Below are 10,596 nucleotides of genomic sequence, written 5' to 3'. Positions count from 1 at the left end.
TTCCAATTATGTTGACTTCTAAAAAGCGTACTGCACGTATAAGGGCAATCATTATTTTAATGTATTGTTATAATCATGCATTCCATACGGTATTTCCAGATAGTTTTCGTTAGCTTTCAAATGAACACGTATGAAATCGAAAAACTCGAGTAAGGTAAATTTATCACAAAATATTTTCGGTTTTTAACTATTTTTAATTACACGGAGAATTTGCCAAAATTTTGGTTGGGCCGCCTTACTTTCTTATATTTTAAGCAATGAGTGTATTGTGGTGATTATTCTGTTCATTATCAGCTTCTTTTCTCGTTTGTGCAATGACTTAATATACAGGCAGCAGGTCGATGGACTGAATTTACCTTCAGTTGACCGACCAAGGCTTCGTTTGATTGTTTATAGTGTCGGGAATAGATTGAGAAGCCAGTGCGAACGTGTCCTCTAGTTTCCTAAATTGCCCTCGGCATACGAGGAGGGTATAAAAGGCCGCTTCGCCCTGGCTTGAGGGAAGCATTAGCTGATAGCTAGCAGAGGGATAAGACCTAAGGTCCAGCCCCTGCTATACTCTCTAGCTTCTCCGCTCTTAGTAGAGGGATAAGGCCCAAGGCTCAGCCCCTACTAAGAGAACATCTCCCCGCGTCAAGTACGACTTACAGCCAGTACTTACATACCTACGTTTAAAGATTGAATAAAGTTATTTTTACTTATAAATATTTGCTTCGTACTTTCACTGACGTGACAAGTGGGTATTTGCTTCGTACTTTCACTGACGTGACAAGTGGTGGAGGCGCGGTCCGTATCCGCCCGTCCTTATATCGGCATTTTTGGCTTATGAGCTCTAGCTCCGTCACCGATTCTTCGGACACTGAAATTTATTGGTATCCGGACAACACTTCGCTTTTAAGCTTACCGTTAACCGCCGATTTCGAAGCTAAATTCGCGGACAATATTTCAACGGTAACTCTCGGGAATCTCCGGCCGACTGATCCAGTTCCCCGCAGCTCACGGAGGTGCCGAAAATTGGTACCCGAATTCTACGGTTACACAAAACCGCCACGCGCTCGTCGTTCAACCTCAGCACCGGCGCAAAAGATACATTTGCCGTTGCAATCAACCCCTGCTGCAGAAACGATACTTTCCAGCATGGCGACTTCCGCCGATATCGCTCAAGCCGTAGCCGCTGCCGTTGCTGCCATCAATCTCGCTCGGGATGCCCCGAAATTCGATCCCGCTATTCACGATGTTCACGATTGGTTGACCATTTTTAAACAAGTACTGGCGGGCAAAAATGATGGTGAAAAAATAGCCATTTTGCCAACTGTTCTTCAGGGAAAAGCGATTTCCTGGTATTCTGCGAGAATACGCCTTCAGAGTGCCGCTTCCTCACAAGGCGCTCTCACCTGGCCCGACTGGGAAGCCGCCTTAAAGGCTGAATTTGGCCAAAATGCACTAGCCACGTTCAACGAACTCCTGTCTCGCAAACAAATGCCCGGTGAATCTCCGGTCACGTATTATCGAAATATCATCGATCTCTGTTCGAGGGTGAACCCCTCTATGTCCGAGACGGAGAAACTCCACCATCTTTTGCGAGGTATTTTACCTCATTTACGTGAGAAAATTGTTCTCATGCAACCCGCATCGACTGCTGACTTTCTCGGCAATATACAACTCCTATCATCGTCCATGGACAGCCTGTCTCATGGTGACCACAAAATAATCGACGTCCTTGCTACGGCCCTAGCTGGCAACGTCCCTAGTTCATCGGCCGCGACGACTGCATTTCCCTATAATTCCGCTGACCAGCAGGAGCTGGCCCAATTACGTAGGGAAGTACGTCAACTAACAAACGAGAATGAACAGCTACGTGACGAAATTCTCGAAATTAACCAAGAAAAACGTAGATTGCGAGATGAAAATCGGCATCTTAATACAGATATAGAAAAGATGCAGAAAAGCCTCAATTGTTCACAGTGTGGACGTAATGACCACAGGGCTTCTTATTGCCAAGACCAACGCCAAACCACGCACCGCTCGTGGCGAGATCCATCCCCTGCACGCGATATTCGGGGTAGCGGACCTTCGTTCCAACAAAGAAAAGACTTTAATAGAACAAGTAGTCAAGTGTTTAATAGAGGTCGTAGCCCCTCGCCCTATAATAACAGAAATAACAACCGACAATTTAATAGGGGCCGTAGCCCCTCGCCGTACAACGCGAGCCAGCGATCAGCTTCCCCAAACCCCGGAAACAGAAATCGCTCGGACTCACCCTATCGCAGTGAACCGGGACATCACACCCAAAACGCGAATAACGGTTCGGGAAACGACCGCCGGCGGAGGATGTAGGGAAGTACCCTTTGTCGACCCCAGAAGAATTCCCACTTTTTATTCAATCATCACATCAGTTAGTTCAACTTTCAGCATCATTAGACATTTCTCATCACCCGGTCAACATTATTTTCGATACGGGAAGCGTTAAAAACATAATAAGTCGAGAAAAAGCCGCGTCCCTGGGGCTGACCGTCAGCCCTGCAACCGATATCGTGTTCCGAGTCGCCAATGGTCAGAACATTAAACCTCTCGGGAAAACTCAAACATCTGTCCAGCTCGGGCAGTCCACACAAATGATTGACGTTTACGTGATTGAAGACTTCGCGTATGACCTACTACTCGGGCTAGAATTTTGCATAAACAATAAAATCGTAATAGACTTTGGAGAATCTACGGTTCAAATTCAGGACGAACTCCTCTCCTTTGCAACTACACCCACTATTGAAGGTCCAGTACAAATAAGGCTGGCACAGGATACTGTGATACCACCTGAATCAGAAATAGTATTGGACGTTACGTGCAAGCACGACGACTTAACACTACTCGTAGAACAAGCCCGCGACACCGCTGACCGATATAAACTTTTAGTTTGTAAAACCTTAACCGCTTTCAACGAGGGTAAAGGCGTTCTGCGAGTCGCAAATCTCGGTAAACAACCGATAATTCTCCCTGAAAAAACACTTGTGGGTGAAGGCTACCCGGTTCTTGACATAAACTACCTTGACGAGACCTTTAGCCCGGATGAAACCCTGCCTGATAACTTGGATTTCGGAGACCACCTTAACGAGTCGCAATTATCATCCTTAAAAAGTATGCTTCAAAAATATCACACGGTTTTCTCCCGTCACAACGGAGATCTCGGACGTACGTCGTTGGTCCGGCACCGAATCAACACGGGGGACGCATCACCAGTCAGATCCCAACCTTATCGTAAGTCTATCACGGAACGAGATACTATCAAAAAGGAAGTAGACAAAATGCTCCACAACAACATCATCAGGGAATCTTGTTCGCCCTGGGCCGCTCCAGTAATAATGGTCAAAAAGAAGGACGGGGGTATAAGATTCTGCGTAGACTGGCGGAAATTAAACTCCGTAACCAAGAAAGATGTCCATCCCTTACCACGCATTGACGATACGCTGGATCGCCTTTCCGGATCAAACCTGTTCACAACGCTTGATTTGGCTCAAGGCTATTTTCAAGTCGAGTTACACGAGGATGACAAAGAAAAAACCGCTTTCGTCACCCCCGATGGCCAATATGAGTTTAACGTACTGGGAATGGGCCTATGCAACGCTCCCAGTACTTTCCAACGTCTCATGCACAAAGTACTTGGTGCTCTCATGTGGAAAGTAGCCCTCGCCTATTTAGACGACATCATTATCTTTTCCCGTACTTTTGAGGAACACTTACACCATTTGGAAAACGTCTTTAAATGCCTCCAAACGGCAGGACTAAAAATAAAACCAGAGAAATGCTCCTTCGCTAAAACCAGAATTCGCTACCTGGGACACGTGATCGACGGAGAGGGAGTGTATCCCGACCCACGATTAATTGAAGCTGTTGAGAAGTTTCCCAGACCAAACAACGTCAAGGAAATACAACGCTTTTTGGGACTCGCTGGATATTACCGTCGATTTATCCATAACTTTTCATCCATCGCAAAACCTCTCTCAGACCTTACAACAAAAGACTCACTTTTTGAATGGACCCCCGAATCAGAAGAAGCGTTTCAAACGCTAAGAGAACGTCTAACTTCATCACCGATTCTCTCTCATCCCGTATTTGAAGAACCATTTGAATTACATAGCGATGCTTCCGCATACGGCATCGGTGCCATCTTGAAACAAAGACGAGATGGGCGTGAGCATGTAATTGGATACACTAGCCGCCTACTAAACAAAGCTGAGCAAAACTACAGCCCAACTGACAGAGAATGCCTTGCGATAATATACGGCACCCAGAAATTTCGACCATACCTTTATGGACGACCCTTCAAAGTCGTAACAGACCATCACGCCCTCTGCTATTTAAAATCAGTGAAGAACCCAAATGGGAGGCTGGCCCGTTGGGCCCTGCAATTACAAGAATTCGATGTTCTGATAACCCATAAGAATGGACGTAAACATATGGATGCTGACGCACTGTCACGAGCTCCCCTCGATCCAGCCCCCAAGGAAGAAATACCTATCCTGCTTGCCGCAGTAAACCAAGCCGAAACACTCAAGCGTTTCCGAAGTTTCAATATCCGTAACCTTCAACAAAAGGACCCCGTTTTTTCAAAGATAATAAATTGCCTAGAAAGCCCCGATTCTTCGCCTTCTAAAGATGTTAAGAAAATGGCAAAATGCTACGAGATCCTAGGTAACATTCTTCATCGCCGCGTAAAAACCGAAGACGGGTTCAAACTTGTAATGGTTGCCCCTAAAGAAATCAGGAAAGAAATCCTACATGCACTACACGATGACGTCACCGCAGGCCACTTAGGCTTCCGCCGCACATGGGAAAAAATTAGACAACGCTTCTTTTGGCCTAAAATGCTAAATCAGATTTCAAACTACGTTAGTTCCTGCATACCATGCAACTCTCAAAACATATATCCATTTCGCCCAGCGGGATTCCTTCAATCAATCCCACCAACAACCAAACCCTTTGAAAGATGCGGAATAGATAAGCTTGGCCCCTTTCCCGAGTCTACTAGTGGGAACAAGCACATATTCGTCTGCACGGACTATTGTACGAAGACGGTAGTAGCGGCCGCGGTCCCAAGGGGAACGGCGGAGGAGGCAGCATCTTTTCTCATGAAAAACGTATTTTTAAAATTCGGAACCCCAAAAGAACTCATTACAGACCGAGGCAGAGAATTCTTAAACAACCTATTGAAAGAAATCACTCTCCTTTTTAGCGTGAAACATCAAACGACTACAGCGTACCATCCTCGAACTAATGGCCTCACAGAACGTTTTAACAAAACTCTCGCTGACATGATGTCTCAATATGTGTCGGAAAAACACAACGACTGGGACCAATTTTTACCCCACCTGGTCTTCGCCTATAATACCTCCATACACAGCGTTACGGGATACTCTCCCTTCTTCCTCTTGCACGGCTACGAAGCCGATCTACACGTGGATGCCGCCCTCGAACTACCTGCGGCTAAGCTAAACACTCCATTCGGCTTCCATAACATCCTTTACGCCCAGCGGGCTCGAAATATCGCCGCCGAACGACAACAATTAGCCCAGTCAAAGGACAAGGAACGCTTTGACAAACACCGCCGAGAAGTCACTTTTACTGAAGGGGACTTGGTGTTTCTGCGCACCCCCCGACGGATTCCGGGTCGCTCTGAAAAACTGCTTCATCAATACAGCGGACCCTACCGTATCTTACGCCGTACCGCGCCCAATAACTTTGAGATAATGGATTCCACCGGCACGAAAACCGATCTCGTATCTGCCGAAAGACTGAAACCATACCGTCCGCGAGAAGAATTGCCAACTTCAATGCCAAAACCGACAAAGAGGGTGCACTTTGACGATTCGCCAGTCACCCACTTCTATTGTACAGAGGGTTCTCCAGCTTCTTCAATTACGGTAAATGACGCTCCTGCAATTGAACCATCTTCAATACCATACAGTTGTCCCACGACCGGCACCAGCTCCATTTCTCCAACCATCACTTCTTCACCGACACTTCGCCGATCGACTCGCTTCCGCGCATCTCCTGACCGATACGGTACAAGTAGTTACTATTAAGATGAGATACGCCAAACGACAACGAAAACAACTAATTCGACGAATCATGAAAATCAACCCAGTATTACCATCATCTTCTACAATTCATCTGGACCTTAAATTTCTACGACCTATCAATCATCAAAACTGTGCCAACATTAACGATCACTGCCTCACGCCGGAAATTATTGACCAATACTTCCAGTTGCTCCGTTCACACTCGCCTAGACCATCCTACTTCTTCCCGTCCAGTTTCTACTCCGTTCTCCATCAACATGGCATCAACAAAGCTTCACTATGCGTGTCACACGTGGAAGATTTATTCGGTGTCTCTATGCTCTTTATCCCGGTACGACGCTTCAACCATTGGAGTCTCATTTTTATCGACATCGACAGACAACAATTCCTTCATTTAGATTCCTTTCCCCCCAACCACAAACTACTTAACGAACTTTCGTCGTTTCTCCGGGTCGAATCTTCCAAACGCGGGATTCTCGGCCTCAATTTTGAGGACTTCGATACCATTCCGCCGACTTTACCGCGACAGATGAACGGCGTCGACAGCGGTGTTTTTTGCATCGAATTTGCGCGACACGCGATCACTGACCGCGACTTCTCCTTCTCCGCTAACGACATGCTGACCATTCGCCAACGTATTCGCGACGAACTTACAGTGCTGAGTCTTCGCTCAACAACCATGTAAATAAATACCATAAACTGCAAAACTATAAACAATACTGAGTAACTATTTTAATCATTCTCATTTTAAATTAATAATATCGCGTAATTAAATACATTTAATCATTCCCATTTTAAATTTTGTGTTCGCATGCTCATATTGTATATTTGTATTTTCCATGTATATTTGTATTTTTACTGTTTTTATGTTGATCGCCGGGCCGGCGCTCTTTTATATGGGGAGCTGTCGGGAATAGATTGAGAAGCCAGTGCGAACGTGTCCTCTAGTTTCCTAAATTGCCCTCGGCATACGAGGAGGGTATAAAAGGCCGCTTCGCCCTGGCTTGAGGGAAGCATTAGCTGATAGCTAGCAGAGGGATAAGACCTAAGGTCCAGCCCCTGCTATACTCTCTAGCTTCTCCGCTCTTAGTAGAGGGATAAGGCCCAAGGCTCAGCCCCTACTAAGAGAACATCTCCCCGCGTCAAGTACGACTTACAGCCAGTACTTACATACCTACGTTTAAAGATTGAATAAAGTTATTTTTACTTATAAATATTTGCTTCGTACTTTCACTGACGTGAAAAGTGGGTAGTTTCTTCGTACTTTCACTGACGTGACAATAGTTCTTAATTGTGTTTGTATACATTTCTACACAAAGCGAAGTTCGCAGATTGATTATCTAAATAAAACAAAAACCTTTGTCTCCAAGCCCTGGCTTGAAATTTAGCGGACTACACTAAACCTATGGCGGCACGGTAGTCCTCGTTTTTAAGACTAACTAAATGCTCATTATTTATTAATAGGAGATAATTTTTTATAGTTTTCCATTTATCTTTGGGAAAGGCCGTTCTTCTAAGAGTGTCTATTTGTATTAGCAGAAGTAAGATGAGACTAGAAGCAAAGAACTCTAGCGTTGGTAGTAGATCCTGGCACTAGTGAACAAATTTGAGGATTTTATACCACTTCCATCGCGCCTACACTAGAGAGAAATCAATTGGTCGAGTTCCAAAAAAATTCCTACCCCTTCCCCTCATCCTAAAGCCGCGGAACACGGACGCGGGTGCTTGAATCTAGTTCGGCCGTCTACCGCCGCGAGCGTCTCTTGTTTAGGAAGGAAAATTCAGAAACCGCTACTAGAGGGCTAACAGTTGGTGTGTTATCAAGAATATTCACTTTCGCCAAGTGAAGAATTTGGTTATCTCAGTACTTCTAGTCTCATTTTACTTCTGGTATTAGCTATATATTTAGTTTCGATGGATACCATATTTGATGAAACAAAAGCGGTTTCGTTCAAATGAACATAAACGAAATGGAGAACCTCAAGTGAGCGTTTATAGTCCGGCGCACAAGGAAAGCTGTGATATATAATTACCTTTTCACTGAAATATATTTTTACTTAATCTAGCAATTCTTATTGCAATGACATCCGCCATATTAAAATAGGCTACTTACAGGTAAATATTGCTAACTTCATTATAATCAAGAAGTTATATCAGGGATAGATAGACTTTTTTAAGATAGACTTTTTTAAGACGGAATGGGTAACAGGGTTATTCGGGTGCGCGTCCTAGTCCACGACCCCCTTACCCGTGACGGGGGGTATGAAAGAAGAGGCGGGTCTTATTTTCATTATGGCGTTGTATGTATATCCGGGTCAAATAAACGTCGTCTGCCAAGTTGGAATGGATTGGGCTCCGATTGTAATTTTTGAAAGAACATTGTTTAAAAATGGAAGTAACACAAGACATAGGGCTTGAAACCAAAACACATTTTGAAATACGATTTATTTCTCTTTGATGAAGTTGTAGTGATGCTTTAAAAGCCTTCATAGATATTACAACACGAACAGGTTTTAACCAAACACTAAGCTCACAAAACTCCTGGCCATTCACTAAGCCTTGGTTAACTTCATCAAATTCGCTTACAAAATTATGAGGATAGTAGACATGATTGGCTTTAGAAAGAATTAGCGAACACTTTTCATCCTTACAGATGTACTCCAAATCCAAAACACCGGCAATAAATTCCCTACCTCTTAATTGCTATTAAAAACAATTCCCGAATAATTTCCGTACCCTTGCTTTTAGACAGCTTCATTTTGAACCCCTGTAAAGATGCTTTTCTGTACAACCATAGCCCACTCGATCACGCGCATCACGACGTAAGCTGCTCGCGCTATATAGCGCGAGCAGCGCAGCGTCCGGGAGCGCGGATCGAGTGGGCTCTGGTACAACGCAAGAGGGGTCGTAGTCATAGCGACAGATGTAAACAGGAATTACGTATTATTGGCCCTCCTTGTCAGCAACGTCACCAATACGTAGTTTTAGTGAGCCAATAAGAAAATTTAATTTTTTGGTTACGTGTTGAAGGAAGGGGCTATGTACTCGTCTATGAGCCGGACTGAAGTAAATATTAACCGTTGGGAATTCCGTCTTAAAAAAGTCTATCTATCCCTGGTTATATCTAGTATCTCAGAGAGAAGGTATAAATTCGCCAGATTTCCAGCTTTATCTCCAGTCCAAACGTAGGTCCGGAGTCAATCCCCGTCTCTAAATTACAACCAGCATCTCATTGGTTCTTGAAAACTCACGTCAGCGCGACGACAAAAATGACGTATTTTCCGACTGAGGAGAGGCGAAATAGCCCGGCGCCTCCTTTTACGTCCCCCCTTGTATTTTGAAAGGGGGACTGGGACTATGGCGCGCGAATACAAAGGCATCTTATACCTTCTCTCTGAGATACTGATATAACTTCTTGTTATAATCAAATAGTTTAGAATTATTTGATATTTCAGTAATGCACAGTTTTGAATTACTAATTCTTTGAAAAACTATACATTTTCTAATATAAACGCTATTTCTCTACACAATCAATTATTACAAATATAAACTATGTTGTAATTAATGGCATATTCCCACAAGTTAACGGGAAGTATAATAAGTAAAAAAAAAACAGATAAGCTTAAAATATTAGCATTAATAAATAAGTTGAACTTCAATAATTTGAAAGAATGTCATGAACGAATACAGCATTGTATTTCGATTAGGGATGATCCGGTACCGATACCATATCGGTATCGGCATCGATACTCGGGGTTTCCCGATAATATCGGATCGGTTGGTATAATATAATACCAAAACGGATTTATGTAAGAAGAACGTTGAACGTAGCAAATTCACTACCCATCCTCGCATACTTTATTGAGAAACTTCGTCTGCTTATATTTTGACTCCACCCACAAATTCTGTATATAGCAATTTCGAAAACAAAATTTAACCACGAAAATAGAGATAAGAATGACATTTTCGTTCTCTAGAAGTCGCTATATACAGAATTTGTTGGTGGAGTCAAAATATAAGCAGACGAAGTTTCTCAATAAAGTATGCGAGGCTGGTACTAGAGGCTAAAGCTACGATTCGACGTTCTTAGTACATAAATCCGTTTCTGATAATACTAAACCGATACTCGTTTAAAATGAATTATATGGCGCTACATGACATTATTAAGACTTTGAATAATGTATTAATGGTTATAATACATTTCTATGAATGTCAATAAGCCGTGATATTATTTTGGAAGTACCTCTAAACAATGTACTTGGTAGTATAATTCATGATATTACTCTACAATTATTTCCTAGTAATTTTAATACATATGTAAATGGCACTGTACTACTATAAATATCGGTATCGGTTGAAGTAACGGGTTTTGGATCAAAGTGAGTAAATATCGGTATCGGTTCATGTTTGCACCGCTATCGATCGGTATCGGGTTAAGCCTGGTATCACCATCTCTAAATTTGATAAAAAAAACTTAACAGAGGCAATTAATTGTTAATTTACTCTTAAATTACATTAGGAT

The 10,596-nt window shown here is 43.3% G+C and overlaps 1 protein-coding gene across 1 annotated transcript; it reads left to right on the top strand.

The window, feature by feature from the left end:
* The first annotated feature begins 403 nt into the window (after nt 1-403).
* Nucleotides 404-2,337, top strand: LOC149616255 (uncharacterized). The gene has a single exon (XM_089856528.1). It carries the CDS (start codon nt 826-828, stop codon nt 2,335-2,337), a length of 1,512 nt encoding a protein of 503 aa, XP_089712654.1. The 5' UTR covers nt 404-825.
* The last annotated feature ends 8,259 nt before the right edge of the window (nt 2,338-10,596 follow it).

The sequence above is a fragment of the Phalangium opilio genome, unplaced genomic scaffold, assembly GCF_054372755.1.
Source record: "Phalangium opilio isolate 3A_F unplaced genomic scaffold, DU_Popi_V2 ptg000217l_1, whole genome shotgun sequence".
Taxonomy (NCBI): Eukaryota; Metazoa; Arthropoda; class Arachnida; order Opiliones; family Phalangiidae; genus Phalangium; species Phalangium opilio.
The sequence above is the reverse complement of the archived record's forward strand: the minus strand, read 5'-3'. Positions and strand labels throughout refer to the sequence as shown.

Bases quoted from the DNA above. Each gene is read 5' to 3' on its own strand.
- LOC149616255 (XM_089856528.1), top strand. From the start codon at position 826: ATGAGCTCTAGCTCCGTCACCGATTCTTCGGACACTGAAATTTATTGG.